This window comes from Microchirus variegatus (assembly GCF_963457635.1).
Source record: "Microchirus variegatus genome assembly, chromosome: 12".
NCBI classification, from domain to species: Eukaryota; Metazoa; Chordata; class Actinopteri; order Pleuronectiformes; family Soleidae; genus Microchirus; species Microchirus variegatus.
The window spans coordinates 24,098,014-24,117,707 of NC_139813.1; the positions used below are offsets into that span (position 1 = coordinate 24,098,014).

Here is a 19,694-nt window from a genome sequence, read left to right on the forward strand (position 1 = left end):
CAGTTATAAAGTCTTTATACTGGCTCACAGTCAGTTATTCAGTAGACTTTACAGTTCTGGAATTGTAAACACCTGGGTCAGGCTTTAGCTTCCACTCAGAGAACAGTACCTTTACGCAGTAGGCCGGGTGTGGGCTGTGGGCGACGGCCACATATCGTGACGTCGTACACGACACGACAGACAACAGGAAGACGCCATGTTGAGAGTAGAAAATCATGCATAGAATAGAATAAACTGGTCGCAAGGGAGTGACTTTGTTCAATCAGCTGATTGTCGGGACTGTTGTGACCGTACCATTTCACGGAAAGCTACTGCATTCAAATTTTGCCATTGCCGTTTTTGTAGGGGTGGGGAAAAAAATCTAATGATGGGATGTGATCTAGCCGCAAGTTGCCGTCTTTTACACAGAAGTAACAGCCATTTCGGCGCTCCCTAATTTAGTGGTGAAACGCCAAATTACAAACTACACAAGACGACTGTTTCTTCTCTGCAGACGTTTCCATAAGAGATCGCGATGGCACAATTTTGGCGCATCTGGCTATTGACTTTGTACGTTTTTTTGCGCGACAAATCCGTTTCAGACATCTGCGACAGATTACTCCACCATGCCACGCCCCTTCGCTGCTGCTCCTCCTCCTCTCACTTACTCAGCTCTCAGCCCACTTCTTGACATTTTTCAAAACCAGTTATTGGGCAGAGTTAGCCGCAGAAGAGGGGGTTTAATTGCACTTGAGTTCATCCCAACAAACTTTTAACACATTCTCACAGTTGTGTTTCAAGTTTTCACTTCACCATATTTTCATTTTGCATAAATGTCACAGTGAGTGTGAAAAGTCGGCGTCTCACCAAAATTACAACAATCTGCCGTTGCCCCCTCCTCCTGTCTTCACTTAATCCTGTTTCACTCCGTAGCCCAGAGTGTTTCTTCGCCGCTCTGCCTTTGTGGTCGCTCGCTGCCGCTCTAATGCGGCCTCACTGCTGACATCCATTATGACTTCATAGAGTCGTTTCACTGGCTCGCCCCGTTTGATGTGGCCTCTCTCTTCTAATTGGTCAGAGTGAAGACGGAGCAGACCAGGACAGTCCAGAGGAGGGGACGCCGGCCAGCCCCCGCAGCAAGCGCAGAGTGGGCCGTCCAGGAAGGAAACGCAAACAGCTGCTTCCTGTGAGTACTGTAATTATGGTCGGCCGTTGCTCCTTTATGCCTGTTTTAAAGCGTAATGGGGCGCATTGATTGATCTCCTCTACCTACGTGAGATTCCACTGTCCGACCTGAGAAGACACGTTAAATATGCACACACACACACACACACACAGTAAAACCACTTAGAGAGAGCACATTTATTCCATTTTTGAAGTGTCACACTTGTGTGTGTGTGGCGAATAATTGCCTCCTCACAGCAGCTAAACTTGCTTCTTGCTTTTCTGTCTCACATGAAGATGAAGTTTTATTTCAATCAATACTGTGTCTAAAAAAGAAAAAGAAAAGGGGAGTCCCTACCCGATGTATATGCACTGACTGCAGCACTAAACAGTCAATGCATTCATGTGCATGTGGGTTTCATTTCCTCATAATCTTCCGCTTCATCATCATCATTTTTTTTCTTCTTTCTTTTATCAGCACCTCGACATTTTCCGCTCAACTGTTGTCGTTTTCCTTTTTTAAAATGCACAGGATGTCATTTCAGCCACAGATTAACATGAGATGAAGTTTAGATGATTGTCGCTAATATATAAACGCCAGTGCTGGACACGTAAACCACCGTTAACGGCATCAAAGTTGACGTTGACGCGACTCCTGATTGTTAAAACGAGTCTCTACAGTAATGCTAAACTTTAGCGTTTAATAAACAGAGTTCGCTCCAGTTCGATTGTCGGCATGCTAACCACCGCTAAAGGAGCTAACAGAGCTAACTTGTAAACGGTGCCTGGACTCCTGTGCCGCAAACTGACGCGGTTACGCGGTTACGCGGTTAACGTTGATGCCCAGCACTAATAAACGCACAGTGTAAACAACCAAGATAACAAGATTTCCTATTAGCGCTAATCGTTCCGTACCAGACTTTCTAAACAGGCTTTTTTTCCGATTTTTAAAGCAGAACGATGCAGGATTTTTTTAACCCTAATTTAACAGCGTCATCAGAGTCATTGTGATGTGTCTCGTTGCGGGGCAGATTGGGAGATGTCTACACTGCCCCCTACTGTCTGTTAGCGGAAAATTAGCCTTGCAAGCTCAAGGCTCACAAAGTCTCACGAGAAACAGGTACGGATAGTGAATCGCTGTTCCTTCCCTTCCCCTTGGATTTTCTCGTCAAGGTTCTTGTGCCATACTGTGTTACATACTGTGTCTTTAATCCGCGGCGGAACAGGAGAGAAGAGGCATCATCAGCAGTGACTCAGATTACCGTGGAATACACAAATATCAAAGCCTTCAGGGTCAAAAGTGGTTTGAGTCAGCTTTACATGACTGTTGGCCTCAACCCACTCACTTGTTTGTTGTTTAGAAGGAGGAGGAGGAAGAGAAATGAATAAATCAAACCACAACCAACAACTCTTTTTAGGATTTTAAACACGTTTTTATAAACCACACACACACACATACACACACACACACACACCTCCTGTTGTGATGTTGCTGTGTCAACAAGGACTCGCTGAAGGTCGAGTGAAGTTGAACACAGCAGCCGCCTCTGAATTACAAATTAATATATTAACAGCGTCCTTGATGACTGAGGAATGAATAACTGCTAAATGGGATGTTAAAGCTGGTGTTTAGACCATTTTAAATGTGTATAAATATTACAATACCTGGACAGAATTGAGTGTAATCAGTTAAAAAACATTTTTTTATAAAAAGGACACACACAATAATCCCACACATCTACAGCTTAATCCCCTCCACTGTTTGATGACTGTAGGTATTTATTGAATCCACAGTGACAGTAAAAACAGATGTGGTGGATACTGTAGTCGTACTGTAGTAACGCAGTCGAGCAGAACATCAGCTTTTCTCCCAATTAAATCCCCTCAGATAAACAACAGTGTTGGAGAGTCATGAACCAACAGCACTGAAACCATAGCCGTGAGTTGAGTTTGGTCCGCAGTTGCCATGGAGATGGATTTTTTTAGTGAATTCAAGGGGGAAAAAAATGCACCAAGAATTTTAAAACTGAACTGATTTAAGATTCACATAGAAAACAAAACAACAACATGTGTTTCTTCAACTCTTAGGATTCCAAAATGGCCGCCATTGTTTTACTGTTCATTTCTTTCTGTTTTATTTGTTTCACAATTGGGTCACATAGTACTGCTCCGTTTGTATTTATTTATCTGGGGACATTCTAAAATACCATGTAGGTATGAAATGGCAACCTTCCAGTCACCTCTGGGCCTGCAGTGACAATCTGTGAAACGACAGTGTTTCTTCTGTCAGACTGACCTCATGTCGTGCAGCAGAGGTTCATTACAGGATCTGTTGAAAACAGTAGCCCAGTTTGTTGCTATGGCTGCTGACATCATATTTGAAGTAGTTGTAGTAGTATTAGTAGTAGAATTGCTTGTTTTTATTACTTAATACAGGATTCCTATGGGTCCTTGAAATCCTTGAAAGTTTGCAAATTTGAAAAATGATTTAAAAGTGTTTGAAAATCACCCTAAATAGACATGGAGGTCATTGAAAGTGCTTGGATTTTGTCCAAGAGAGAAGTTAAGTTGATATTTAGGTAAATGTCTCCCGTGTTTGTTACGACGCCACCTACTGTTTCATGTCCAATATTGCACTGTCCACTGTATCTGTATTTTGCAATATTGGAACTTTCCGTGATTATATCGTATCGTGGAGTCTCCCGTGATTCCCGCCCTTAACTAGCAATTGTGCTATCATTAGCAGTGGTAGTAATCTGATACTGTGGTGTTAACAATAGTTAATATCTATAGTAGTATACTAGCATTAGTAGTAGTAGTTATAGATAATAATGGTAATATGCAGTATTACTGTGTTTTCGTACATACATGTACTTAGAAATACACACACACACACACACAACACTGGAGTGTATCCAGGAATAGAGCTATTGTTCCGAGCTGTGAGTGACACTAAATATAGGGAGCAGAGAGATGCCCTGTTTCCTCATTTGTCTCATTCACTTCACTCCTTCGCTCACTCATTCACCTCCTCTATTACACACACACACACACACACACACACACACACACACACACACACACACACACACACACACACACACACACACACACACACACACACACACACACACACACACATCATTACAGTAATAACGATGGTTTTATGGGCAGTTAAATCGGCTAAATCATCATTTTAAGCCTCACAGTTTTGTTTTCCTTTTCCACTTCACACTCTCTCTTCTTGTGTGATGTGTTTGGCTGCTCTCTGCTTTTCTTTGTCACTCACCCGCTCAACACTGTAACATAAGATCGACGTCAGCCTCTTCCTCCCTCTTCTTCCCCCCTGTCGCCTTCCCTTCACTCTCTCCTCTCCTGCCCGTGGCAGCATGTGTGCAGCAGCTGCTGCTGTTTCTGTACGTGTGTGTGAGTGTGTGTTTGTGGTTTCATGGTATTCTGAGGTACAGTAGGATTATAAAGAGTTACTGTATGTTTGAGAAACATTTACACAACTGACTGACTGCACTGAAAGAAATCCTGCTTGTGTCAACTCGTGAAACTTTTCATGCTCACTTAATGATACACTGTGTCCTATAAAATGGCTGAAATGCTAAGTGATCACTGTAGTGATTTATGTGTGTCTTGATTTAGATTTTTTTTCACATATGCGTCTGGTTTCCTCTGGCGTTTCTGTTCAGCGCCCAAAACCGCACAAGTCCCATAGAGACTGTGGAGAACCTGCGGTTGTGTTCTCGGTGTTTGACAGAGATATTTTACGACTTGTGGCTGGTGTTTAAAAAAAAAAAAAAAAACTTTTATGTTTTAATTTGAAATTCTTTTATGTCTGGGGGGGTGGGGGGGTCAAAGTCAAACGACCTGTGAACCAATGAGATGGGGCCGGTCTAGAGAAAAAAAGTGGGGAAAAAACAACTGTTAATTGGTGGGTGGACAATATGAACTTAAAAATTATAATACAATTATAATACATTCCAATGTTATCTACCTACTTACCTACCTAACTCCATACTGACAACCAACCTACCCAACTTTGTACCAATCTACCTAACGGCTTATCTACGTACTTACCGACCTAACTTTGTACCTACCTACCTAACTCCGTACTGACGACCAACTATCCAACTTTGAACCAATCTACCCAACGGCTTATCTACGTACTTACCGACCTAACTTTGTACCTACCTACCTACCTACCTACCTACCTACCTACCTAACTTCATACCTTGGTACTTATCAACCTAACTTTGTACCTACCAACCTACTGACATAACTTTGTACCTAACTACCTAACGTCGTACCTACCTACCTATCTACCTACCTAACTTCATACCTACCTACCTACCTAACTTCGTACCTACGACCTAATTTTGTACCTACCAACCTACCTACTGACCTAACTTCGTACCTACGTACTTCCCTACCTAACGTTGTACCTACCTAACTTCGTACTTACGTACTTACCTACCTAACTTCGTACCTACATACTTACCTACCTAACGTTGTACCTACCTAACTTCGTACTTACGTACTTACCTACGTAACTTCGTACCTCCGTACTTACCGACCTAAGTTTGTACCTACCAACCTACCTACTGACCTAACTTCGTACCTTCGTACTTACTGACCTAACTTTGTACCTACCAACCTACCTAAAAACCTAACTTTGTACCTACGTACTTACCTACCTAACCTCGTACCTACCGACCTACCTAACTTTGTACCTTCGTACTCACCTACCTAACCTTGTACCTACATACCGACCTAACTTCATACCTTCGTACTTATCTACCTAACTTTGTACCTACCAACCTACATACTGACCTAACTTCATACATACATACCTACCTACCTAGCTACCTGTTGTTACATATATAGTTATATATCTATACAAACTGCGAATCTGCGTCATATTATTTTAATGGTTGTTTTATGATGTCATTTTGCATGCATGTCTTCTTTATGACAAAGCAAAAATGTTTCTATTTGTATATGACACGGTTTCTATAAATTATCCAAAAATATCCACTTAATTCCCATCATTTTCGCTTTGGAATATTTCCCAAATTCCCCAAACTAAAGATCCTATGGAAAGTTTCTGGAAATGTACTGGGTTAAAATAGACATTCCATCATTCCTTTGTAATGTTGTAGGGTTTACGTTAGATTAGTTTATAAACTCTGTTAATCCACTGATAGCTCCTTTGGCCGCCGTCATCTCCATGGTAGCTATCGCTAGTGTTAGCTAGCTCTGTAGAGAATATGTGATTGTTTTAATCATTTAGAACCTTTAATTGTAAAGAAAAAGCCTGATATGTACATATTTCTGTTACACTGATACTATAAAGCACTGCAAAGTATTTTTGCCTCATCCAAAAACAAATTTTCCTAATATGTTTGTTGCATGTGCTGCCGTGTCAATAACAATAGACTTGTGTTGACTTGCGGTGTAAAATAAAACTGTCATGCATGTTATTTCTGCCTATTTAACTATTGTTTGGTGCACTATTGTTTTATTGTTTGCTACATCCTGTTCCCTGCTCACTCAGCCTTCCCCTGGGTTTCATCAAAACTAAAAAAACCTAAAAAAAAAAACCTTGATTGATTCATTGGATTGTGTCTCAGAGCATGCGGCGAAGTCGGACGTGAAGTTTCCACGTGAGAACAAACAAAACAAAAAAGAGTCAGAAACAGTCGTTTTATTCACTCAGTCCAACTTTAAAGCTGCATTAAGTGATGTTTTCTGTCAGTGGCACTAAAAATCAACACTAAATCGTCCTGAATTCGATGAATAAAAATGAAACCAGTGCACCTGCTCTCACTGAAGGAAGTGTGCGACCGGCTCACGTGGGGGAGCCGACCGTACACTTCCTGTTTAGCTCTAAATGGCGGAGAGGCGAGGAGGCTGAAGAGCGTCGAAGAAATAGCAAAACAAACACAAAAAAAAAGACTTCCAGATATTTGACTTCCTCTCTCAAGAGTCTGTGTGGACCAAAGTGAATTGGGATTTACATTCGACATGTGGCCAAAAAGATGACTGCGAGTCCAGGGTCCTTCTGTTTCTGCTGAATGTGTAAGTAGAGAGTTGTTTGCTTCCAAAGTGTAGCTGTAGTTAAAGTGATGTAGTGTATTTAAAGAACAGAACAGAGAAAAAGAGAAAGAAGCTTAATGCAGCTTTAATGTCATGTCGGGGTTAAGGTGGTAAATGTCGGGTGTTCTCGTCGAGGGCACACGAAGGCGTCGCACGTGCACGTGATATAGATCCTGGTGCACTTGTTTTTAATTTAAAACAGTTTTTCATCTGCGCTAATTCATGCCATGCTTTGTTTTTTAAGAATTCATGCAAGCTAATTTATTTATTTATTTATTTATTACGTGTTGTGAAGTTATACACTTTTATACTTTGTACGTAGCCAGTTTTTAAACACCGATTTCAACCACTTGACTCAAGTGGTTGAATCTAGCCGAGTGCTTTTCATGTGTTTAATTTGAATGCCCGTGTTGCATCCTCTGTGTTGTTTTCTGTTGTTTTAAAGCTGTAAATAGAAATACACTTGTGTTGTTTTTAACCCAATGTTTTGTCCTAATGTGCAGTGAATGGTGTGACACACACAAGCAGCTTCACTGATATTTGCATTAAATTAGACTTTTTACACAAATTTTTAATTTTAAGATTTTAAAACAAATCGTGAACTGCGATTATAGCACTTTCTAACAAAGTGCTTTACAGAAAATAAATAAAAACACATACAAATAACACACTAAAACATTACAGACGCATGTGAAACAACATCAGAAAGCTCAAAACAAACCATTTAAAGTGCGTGCTCGTACAACATAGACAAATATCCACAATAAGACAAAAAAAGATTAACATATACAGTATAAATTGTAGATATTGCACATAGGATTGCGATTAAAGAAGTTTCTACGTTAAATAAATGAATTAAAAACAGATAAAACTTGCACAGCGGGCATACCGATGTCAGTAAGACACAAAAATAAGAGTTTAAGTGACTGGCAGGAAAATATCTGATTTTTTTGACAGATATTGCAACTCTGGTTTGATTTGCAGCATTTTCATTGCAATATGTTTGCAATAAATCAATTTAAAATGAGTTAAATAATTACCACATAACTATTTTTATAATGTAAAGCAAGAACAGGAACTTAATGTAGGTAATACTTTTTTAAACGATTAAATTGCAGTCTGCCATTTTCAATTCAGAGACGATTAATTATAAAAACAACAATACATGTATTATATTATATTAAATAAATATAATAATAATAAAAAAATAATTATCCCTACTGGAGTTTTGTCAGCAAGGGCTGCAGCTTTATTGTTAATATAATTCTTTTTTTGTTTAATATAACAGCAAATAATGAAGAGAACATATTAAAAGTCTAATTGTGTCACGCCTACACATGAAACTGTAAATAAACTCTAATTACTGAAAGAAAAGCATCACATTTTTTATATCTTAGAAGCTGGAAACATGACATTTCTGCCCTAAAAGCATCTAAAATTATAATTTAATCAACAAAAATAGTTGCTAATAACTTTTCAGTAATTATCAAACTCCCTGCAGCCTCTCAGAGCTCGATAACTCGCATCGACTCCCACATAAATGACCTTATACAGCACACGCTGTCACACATTAATGCCAAAATATATATCCTCTGACGTTTTAATGACTAAAAGCCTTTTTATACACACATATATATATGTATATGTATAAAATAACGTCTTCTGACCAAGTACAGAGTAATTTAAAGTGAGACCCGAGGCTGTTTTTATGGCGCTGCTCATTACAAGTAAGTGGTAGCCGGCGTTAGCGTAGCCTCTGAGCCTCCACTTTCACCTCTTGCTCTTTACTTTTTAACGACTCGTCCATAAAAGCTGTTCGTCTCCTTTTTACCGACACACACGCTCGTACATTAAAATGAAATGAAAAACGCTGCAGGCCTTTGTTAGCATTCGAGTTAATGGTTTAGCTTCAATGTCCACGATGTGTCTATCATTTAGAGCAGGGATCGGCAAGGAAATTACACATTTTTCTTTGTAGGTAAACCCACGTTTGCTGCCTTAGACTAAGTCGTGCATCATTTAAACGTTAAAAATTACTGCTTCTACTTCCTGTAGAACCTGGCTGTCTCCACGACAACGGCAGTTGTAGTTTAGGTTAACTCAGGTCAATACTAGTAACCTTAATCTAATTTGAATCAATTCATATTTCAGAATAAAAGCGCCAAACTCGATATGAAATGATCAAATTTGTTTAATCGTCTGCCGGGGCCTCGTACCGATGCCAACCGCTGACCTCCGATTTAGATGAAACACGCTCGTTTATCATGAACTCCGTTAGCGACATTAATATAAGTGTATGTGTGTGTAAATAGGAGTTTTGGGGGTTTTACACACACGCTCTGCTGCACACACACCTGCTCTGTGTCGCGTTAACAAGGCCAGACTCACACTCGTGTGTGTGTGTGTGTGTGTGTGTGTGGTTAGCATGTCTGTAGCGTGCTTTAATGGGTCTAGACGAGGGCGAGCGCCAGTGTTCTCAGAACTCGACTGTGTTCCGTCTGTTCCCCAGGAGATGGCGACCTCTGACCCCTGTGCCAACGCCCCGCCGACCCCGCCCGAGGAGCCGGAGGCCTCCCCCTCCCCGCGCAAGAAGCGCGGGCGTCGGAAACTGGAGCAGAGCGACAGGAGCAAGGGTACGGCCTTCATGAAGCATCCCATTATTTATACATATAATTCATCATTTATAATTTGACAGTTTGCACTCAGGATTGTTTGATGTCAGATTACCTGGAATTATAATGGCCAAATTGCTTCCAGATTGCATTCCTTTAAATATGTGTATGTCGCATCAAAGTGACTTTAACGTCCTCATTAAAAACTCTTGTTAACGCTGGACAAATGGGGACAATTCCTTTAACTTCTCTTTTCCTGCAGACGAGCCAGACGACAGGAACTGCGACTCTCCCAGAGAGGTGAGGAATAACTTCTCTGTTTTTAAAAAGCTGCTGCAGTGTCTAACTTTTCTGATTCTGCCTCTGTTTGATCCATGTTATATTACCTCAGATCTGACTGAGGGAGCGTTTGTGTGTATACAGCAGCAGAGCAGGAATGGGTGGAGCATTTATACCATCACACTACTAAACAGTCAAGTGTTTTTGAGCAGACAAATTCACTTCTGAATCTTTTTTGTTGGCGATTTTTTGCGTTTTCAGTCAAAATCCAGCCTGTTTGCTGTCGTCTCGTTTTACTAGCACAATGTTGCTGTCGCCTCCATCTGTCTTCCAATCCACTCCAGTCCAGTTTATCTATAAAGCACTTCTAAGACGACACAGTTCACTAAGTGAATTGAAAGTGTGAAACAAAACATAAGACACACTTAGCAATTAGCTTGCGCTGTGTCAAAGACAGGAAGTGAGAAAAACAGGAAAACAGGAAGTGAGGAGGTTTTGGGTGTTTAGGGGGCTTCAGTCCGCTAATTTTTGGGGACGGCGAAGGAAAAGTACTTAAATACAAACAGAACTTTGCATGTCTGGAACTTTTCCGACATTCGTTTCCTCTTCCTCACTTCCTCCGACAACAGTTTTCTCTGCTTCTTCGTCTAAAATAACTCCATCGATGCCTCGATCTTATAGCCGATAGCAGGATGGCAGCCCTGATCTTGCAAGGCTGCGTTTTTCCCGCTAACGGACAGTAGGGGGCAGTGGAGGCAAGCACCAAATCTCCCCGCAACAAGACGGCTAACCATCACAATGATGCTTGAAAAAATGTCACCGGGCGACACTTGATCTAAACCCTGGAAAACGGAGAGAGCCGTAATCACAGAAGTGTGAACTCGTTTGGTTTGAATGTAAAGAAAGTTACGCACTGCAGCTTTAATTTCACATTATAAACAATGCAGCTAACGCTCCGGTTTGAGAGTGTAGTAAACATCTGTGTGTGTGTGCGTGTGTGTGCAGGTTGAGACTGGGAGGCTGAGGAGGAGGCCAGTACCCAGAGTGACCTTCCAGGCCGGAGACCCGTACTACATCAGCAGGAGACAGAGAGAAGAATGGCTGAGCCGCTGGAAGATGGAGGTGGGAGAGAATCAGGTCTCTGTCTGTGTGAGTTCATTTAAACATGGACCAGTTTTTACCTCTTAATTAATTAGACCGGTGTGTAAAAGGTGACTCTTAGATTACTAAGACTTTTGTTAATTTTGGATTATCTTTGTCCTACATACAGAGGAGTTTATGATCGCTTCTGTAAATGGCTGCATTGTTCTGTGAAGCGTCCACCACATGGTGACCATGAGTGACTGTGATGTGATGTTAAATGTTAATTTTTGCTCCAATAAAATGAGTGAGCGGTCATTGAAATTAATATTTGAACATCATTTGTGCTGTGTAACAAACAAAAATAATGACGCCAACTGACTCCCAAGGGTATCGTGTGTATGAAGACATTTCTGGAAAATCATGCCATGTTTACACAGAAAAAGAGTAGTTTAAAGCGTAACTTTGCCCGTCTGGTCACTTTTCTTTACGGGGCTCCCCCTACAGTTTGGGAGTACATATTTTTCTGACACAATGACTCCAAAGTTGGTCAATTAGGGTAAAAAATCCTGCATATTTCTGCCTTAAACTACTTTTTCTTGTATGTTAACATACATTTAACTTGTTAAGTGAATAACTTTATATAATATATTTGTGTGTATTATTCTCGTGTTGCAGCCAGTGGATCAGTGGAGACAGAGCAGTGATAGACAGAAGACGGTCTTTGACGGCAGACAATCCTACATGAACTGTTTTTGATTTCATAAAAATGAACTAAAGCCTCTGGAAAAGCTCTGGCCGTTAAATCCCTCTGACCTCACCTTAAAAAAAAAACATGTTGTGTGTGCACGACAGAAAAATAACGCTCTTGAAATACAAACGCAGGTAGAAAACAACAAAAAGAGGTTAAGGTGTAGACACAATGATTCTAAACAAAAACAGAGCTTTACTGCAGAGGTTGTCTCGTCCAAACATTAATAGTCGACATACTCTACATTCACACATAATCTGTTCCATGTGAGTTGGCCGACTGCACTATAGTCTGTGTGTTTTTGTTTTTATAAGATTAGAAAACACAGACAGGATATCTGCAGGCTTTGAAACAACCCTGAAATCTATTATTTAACAAAGGTTTGACATGTTTTCTCTTTGTTTGCTGTTTGGTCCATTTTGTGTCATAATTTATTTTACTCTTAGTGGTTTAATTGCGCTTAATTAAATTAAGTTAGTTTAATTTACATTTATTAACATGGAGTGTCTCAAAGCTGAGAGGGAGACAGCCTTTTAGACTTTTTAAAACAGCTGTTATCATAGATTTGGGTCTGAAACAAAAGTAATTGATGTTCTGGATGAAACTGTGGCTCAATCACCGAGTTGGGATGTAAAATAAATCCATTTAAGATGCTGTAGCTGCAGCCAACTCTGCAATGCTCTGTCTGTATGAAACAGAGAAGGCAATAAAACTGGAAATCCAGCAAGATGTGTTTATAAAATCTGAAATGATCAAATAAATCGCAGTTTCTTAAAGTAATGAATCAAGCTACAGTGGAAAAGTTGCTTTACGTTGTTAACATGGACTTATAAATGGTTTCAAATGACAAAATAATAATTTAAACTCATGAAAATGTGAAATATGTAACACAAACCTTCAAATCTTCCTTCTGTCACAAGTATTAGTCAATAATAGTCGTCCATTTGGTTTTAAACCATATTTGAAGTTCTTTACCAGGCAGGATTGTGAAACTGTGAGTCACAGAATTTTTAAATACCAAACAATAACAACTTAACTTGTGTTAAAATGTTGTTTTAGCGTGGTCTCCGTCTGTTCCTGAGGTTTACCCTCACTGTCGGCTTCATTTCACGCTTTGAACGACTGCAGTGTTTGTTTACTCTGGGAAGGAGCGGCTTTTCCCTCACACACACACACGCACACACACTTTTAATTCCTCCACCTTTGTGCGCTGACATTCATTCAGACCCTTGACTCGGTGAAGTGTCTGTAATGTGTATTTCTGTAACGTCGGCGGTGACAGAGCCACAGATATTATCACCTCACCTAAGAGGTTCCTCAGAGTCCTTTGACTCTTTGTTTTGCTTTTATGAGCCCAAACTAAAATTCTTTATTTTGATTTTCAAGTCAGATATAAAGATAAGACGAGCACTGAGGTTAGCGCAGACCTCTATCGAGACTTTAAACACTTTACCACCTGAAGCGTTTACATTTAATCTGGATTAGATTGGGATGACAGTTAGTCTGATCCTGGAAAAAACATCTGACACAGATCCGTCAAAAAACTTAAGAGACTATACGAATACGATGTGATACGAGAGGCTAAGATACGAGACGATATGACACAAGAGGATACGAGATGATACGAGATAAATATCATTTAAGCCAATAAGAAACGAGATGATACGAGCCTATACAAAACTAGACTATTCGCTACAAAACGAGACATATGAAACAAGACCGTACGAGACGATATGATACGTTACTTTACGAGACAATATAAAACAATATGAAACAAAGTCATACGATACAATAAGAGACGATACTATTTGAAACGGGACAATATGATACAATACAGTAGCATACGAATCAAGACCACACGATGCGATATGATAAGATACAAGATCATCTGACCATAATAATACAAGACAAGGCGATACAATACGATACGAGATTATACGATACGATAAATTTTCGTCATTCGGCTTCTGCCTTTAGAGGGCGCCACAGCAGATCATCTGCCTGTGATCTGATAAATGATGATAACATGTACTTTTATTGATCCCCCATAGGGAAATTCTAATCGACACAGCAGCAGTATGTCATTTAATGAAAGATCGATTAATGGTGGTGATTAAAAACAGAGTAAATATTGGTCTAATGTTCACGACATGTTTGAATCTAATGTGATGTCAACACGATCTTATAGGAACCGTAAATTGTGTAGCGTGGCGTAAAGGGTTAAAATCATCTTCATACGCAGCTTGTGTCTTTGTGTGTTTGTGTGTGAGTGCGACATGAAACGACAGAGTGACCGAAAGAGGCCGGATGTGTGTGTGTGTGTGTGTGTGTGTGTGTGTGTGTGTGTGGTGGTGAGAGAAAGTCATTGAAGGCAGATTGACAGACGAGTGGAGAGTGAATTACAGCAGCATGTGAGAGTCAACTCTGTGGTCACAGTTTCCTCTTCTCATGTTTGAATGTGTTCCGCTGCAGTCAGCGCTGGAAGTATGTTTATACTGTATATATATATGTATATATATACATATATATATATATATATGTATATATATATATATATATGTATATATATAATTACACACACATGATTATTAAACTCTGACAAACTGTCACTCGTCAAAAGCGGCAGCAGCAGCTTTTCTCCAGACGAGTGAACGAATGATTGTGACACGTGTCACTTCCTGTCGACACTTTCCTCTGACTTATCACCGACTGTGAAGACACCAGCGACTCGACTGACACTAAAGACACGCGAAGGTTACCTTACACTTTGTCCTTATAACTTTAGACTTTATTTTAAGAGAAAGAATGAATGGTTGATTATTCTGTGAATGAACACGAGCGTTAAAACTCATGTAAAATCTCTTTAAGTGTCCAAATTAAGTAAAAGTACAGAACAATATAACGACTGTGGGCAAAAAAGACGACAAATAATGTTATATTTTAAATCTTTTCTCCCGTTCTTTCATTTGTTTCTGAAATATTGATGAATTCCAGCTCTGTGTTAGTCATTAAAGGGACTTTTATTCAGATTTTTAGAGAGGAAATAAGAGTTTAGTTAATCTATTTACACTTAAATGACATCTAAAACTAGACAGAAGGTAAATAAACAGTGGCATAATCTCTTTAGTATCATATTTCATTTGATAAATTTGTTTTAATGCATCGTCTTAACCTGAAAATAGCATGAAATTCAAAAGACGGAGAGAAATGAAGGATAGAAAGGGAATATTTCACAAAAGAGTAAAGTGTTTGTAGAGTATAGAGAAGGAAAGAGGTCTTTATTAGTCATTTAAAATTCAATAATTTCAGATTTTAAGAGATGAAATTATAGTTTAATGGAACTATTTACACTGGTTATTGACATTTAAATTAGAAAATGTTTTAATGTGTCGTCTTTAACTGAAAATAGCATGAAATGAATACTTTATTAAAGGCAGTGAAGCAAATTAACAAACAGAAATGCTTCAGAATTGAAAGGACAGAAGCTTTTGGAGTATATAAAATAGTACATAGAGTATTTTATGGTTTATATGAGCATGTGAGAGGATGTAAAAGAGGGGAAAGGGATTGAGAAGTGAGAAGAAGAAACTGAGAGAGTGTGAAACACTGTGTGTTAACAACTGCAGATCAGTTGTTAACAGTTGTCTCGTCTCACTGCACGTCAAAAGGAAACCTGCTAACTCAACTCTGCAAACTGGTTTTTCATTTCAGGATAAAAACAACAACAACAACATGTGGCGTCGTCTTTTCACGTCAAAGTTTAGATACGGATACAGAATATTAACGTAAAAGCTCAGGTGTCAAAGCAACTCGTTTAATGATCTCGTAAAGAAGTGACGGTCACCTGCTTTGCTCAGGGTTCACTGAAGATGAAGCACCCACGCTTTAGTGAGGACCAAAGTCAGAGAACGTTGCTGTTCGTCTGTGTTTATACAGAATATTAACGTAGATGTGGGCCACATGGTGGAGTAGTGGTTAGCACGGTCGCCTGGCAGCAAACAGACCCGCTTTCTGTAAGAAGTTTGCAAGCTCTTTGCCGTATGAGGTGTTGGTTCTCTCTGGGTTTTCTCCTGGTTTTCTCCTGGTTTTCTGCAAACTCACGTGTGCAGAAAAATCAACGTTGTGTGCAAATGTTTGCTTCAAAACACTGGGGGGGGTTTAATGTGTGTCTGTTTTGGCAATCTTACGCCCCCCTGTGGCCTGAAAAGAGTGAACGGTTTTCCACAAAACACAAAAGCTTAGTCCGTCCAACTGCAAACACTCACTCTTTACAGACATGATGTCACAGTCTGTTTATTTTTCTGTCTCTGTCATGGAACTACAGTCATGTGTACATCTGTGTGTGTGTGTGTGTGTGTGTGTGTGTGTGGAACGTGAGGTCACAACCCTAACGCATCCCACTGCCGTGTCAACCCTGAAGCTTACCTAACCTTTGACCTCAGTGCGTGTACACACCTCTTATACACATTAGCTTGGATTTTTGTGTGTGTGTGTGTGTGTGTGTGTGTCTGTCTCTTTAAGACATTTTTCTGTCCAGTAGTCCTCATGGAGACCAAAACCTGGTCCTAATGAGACGATAAGGGAACTGGTTCAGTCAGGGTTAGGCATTACATTCCAAATGAGTGGAAGTCGATGGAAGAAGAATAGCTGTACAAACCTGTGTGTGTGTGTTTCAGGTATTACTCATGTTGTGGGGACCTAAGTCTCTGTTTACACAGTCTCATTATGGAGACAGTCTCTTTATGGGGACACAAATCAAGTCCCTATAATGTAAATGATTAAATTTTAAGCTGATTTTGTATGGTTAGTATGAGATTAGGTTTAGATTATTAATGGATTACTAAATACTAAATGAATCGGAAAGTGCTTTTTTTCAATAACTTTTTCAGCTTCTTAAATGTGAATTTTTTTTTTGCTCCACATCACAAAGAAAAAGTGAAAAAAAAATTGTGGACAACATTTCCTGACATTTTACAGACCAGGTGTACTCTGTAGTGTTATTCTAGCATGTTTTATCAAAGTTTATTGTAGTTTTATGTTTTATATTTATCATTTCATTTAAAAAAAGTTATTTATATGCATTTTATTGTGTTGTTTAATGTACGTTTAGCTCTTTGTAAAGATACTTGAGTAAAAGTACAAATATGTTACCAGAAAATGACTTTAGCGGAAGTTGGTCACTTTTTTTTTTATAATAATACTTAAATAAAAGTAACTTAAAGATAATTTTATGTTATAAAATGTACTTAAGTTTTAGAACTAAAAGTATTAAAAGGTTGAGTTGTCCTTCAACTGGAAGGTTGTGGGTTCAATTTCTGCCTCTATTGTAGCCCTAGTTACCTTAAGGTTAAGTTTAGGTCAGTACTAGTTATGGTTAAGGTTAAAGTTAAGTCTCCTGTGTGTGTGTGTGTGTGTGTGTGTGTGTGTGTGTGTGTGTGTGTGTGTGTGTGTGTGTGTGTGTGTGTGTGTGTGTGTGTATAAGTTCACTTAAACATGTGTTAGGTGAAGAAGTCACTAAATCACTCTCTTCTTCTTCTGCTGTCGGCCAATCAGCAAAGAGAGAGAGAGAGAAGGAGTGAGGGTAAAGAGGAGGTGAGAGAGTGAGAGTGAAGCTGAGGAGACACAGAGAGGAGAGAGGAGGTGAAGAAGAAGGAGGTGAAAGAGTGAGAGATAAAGAAAGAACATGATGAAGAGAAAGAGAGAGAGGGAGTTGCAGAGCTTTCATGTTTGGGCTGTAAGTGGAATCACTTTTTCTCTTTTTTATTCAAGTTTTTATTTAAAAACAGGATGTTTTTATGTTTGCTGAGATGATTAATATAATATTTACATTGTCAGCAGATGAATATTGGTGTTTAATTCCAGTTTTTGTAAAGGGATAAACCAGTTTAAAAGCATTTATTACTTGAAAAACCCTTTACACGATTAATTAAGTCACTTTTTCAGTCTGTGAAGGAACTTTTTAACAGTTGTTGCATCTTGTTATATGATAATATGGTTAAAAACACCTTGCAATGCAGCTTTATTTGGGCCTTTTCTGCATCTTTGTGCCAGAAATATTTTAAAAAAGAACAAAAAAAGTCAAATGAAGTAGAATATGTTGCTAAAATAACATAAAACACACGTCTTCCTTCATTTTTCTTCTTCTTTAAGACGTCCTTAAATATTCCTTTTAGGTCTCGTCAGGTTCACGACCTCAGACAGAACTGTGAAGATGTTTTTGTTAAAGCAGATAAAACTCCCTCATAATAAACTACACAACAACAACATGAATGGTGAAAGTCTTAAAAAAAGAATAAAATAATCATAATAAAGTTAAACTTGAGAGTAGGCCGTGTAATCCCAGATACTTTTATTAAAATATTCTTTAAATATCAGCTGTTAAAGTGTCGGAAAATTACTTTTAAACAATGAGAAAATTATGTTTATTTCACATTAAATGATCAATTACTGTATTAGTTTAGTTGTTTGTTTGTTTTACTCACAGATTAAGAAGATTAAGTCACTTCTTAATAATAGTTTTAAGGTTTATCTGCATAACACAGATATTTTTAGGAAAAACAATGTTTTATTGTTGTTTTTCTTTAAATATAAGTCTGGCGGGCCAAATAAAAGCCAGACTCTCTGGTTTTTATTTATACAATATATTGTTGTGATTTAAACCGGTCATAAAAATGTAAATATCAGGAAAAACAAGATGTTAAAAACAGGTTTTTTACTGTGATATTTTTAACATTAAAATTGTTATTTGAAGTATTTTCCACTTTTCCACGTTTGTAAACGGTCAAAACAAGTAAAGAAAGGACGTGAAATCGTCATTTATTTTTACTGCAGAGTTAAAAAACACCTTTGTTGTTGTTTAGTTGTTGTAACTCAGAGTGACGTCTCTTAATTGTCGTGTTTTGTGTGTGTGTGTGTTTTGAGCAACGTCGGGTTCATCTCCAGGTCAGGGTCAGTCACGCTCATAAAGGAGGCGTGGCTTCTTCTTAAAGAGAATGGCTCATTGGCTTAGGTCAGAGGTCAGAGGTCAGGGAGGGAGGGAGGGAGGGAGGGGGCGGGGCTGAGAGAGAGTGAGAAAGCTCTGACCAGGCCATGAGGTACGATAAAGTTCAAAGACGTAACTCACAGCAGTTACGGCCTCTGTCTGTCTGTCCTCCTGTCTGTCTGTCCTCCTGTCTGTCTGTCTGTCCTCCTGTCTGTCTGTGTCTGTCCTCCTGTCTGTCTGTGTCTGTCCTCCTGTCTGTCCTCCTGTCTGTCTGTCTGTCTGTCTGTCTGTCTGTCTGTCTGTCTCCTCGTCTTTTATTTGTCCCTCATTGACATGACAACAGAAGACACATGCAGCATGTCTGTTTGTCTTCTTTTCAACTTCAATTCACAGTGGCACAGCACAGTCTGGGCTGATAGTTTTGCCTGACAGTACATGTGTATGTTTATTTTCTCCGGGTTTTCTCTGAGTTTTCTCTGGGTTTTCACCAGGTTTTCTCCTGGTTTTCTTTGGGTTTTCTCCGGGTTTTCTCCGGGTTCTCTGGGTTTTCTCTGAGTTTTTTCTGGAAACCCTGAAGTGGACTCTGGCTTAGATTCAGAGCGCTTCTCTGTGGGCCGTGTGTCTTTCCCGTCTAAAAGCAGGAAACCTTCCTGATGCACTCCTGTTGCCGAGGCAACGAGCAGACTTTTCATCCTGGGAGGAAGAGGCTCTCAGTATCTCTTAGCAACACAACACAAGCAGT

The 19,694-nt window shown here is 39.3% G+C and overlaps 1 protein-coding gene across 1 annotated transcript in view; it reads left to right on the forward strand.

The window, feature by feature from the left end:
- LOC310935285 (DNA (cytosine-5)-methyltransferase 3A-like) overlaps positions 1-19,694 on the forward strand; it is a 44,578-nt gene that overhangs the window by 11,294 nt on the left and 13,590 nt on the right. Inside the window, exons 3-6 of the mRNA XM_083899147.1 lie at positions 1,058-1,165; positions 9,758-9,881; positions 10,123-10,160; positions 11,145-11,261. Coding sequence (XP_083755273.1) covers positions 1,058-1,165; positions 9,758-9,881; positions 10,123-10,160; positions 11,145-11,261 — 387 coding nt within the window. The remainder of the gene's footprint in view (positions 1-1,057; positions 1,166-9,757; positions 9,882-10,122; positions 10,161-11,144; positions 11,262-19,694) is intronic.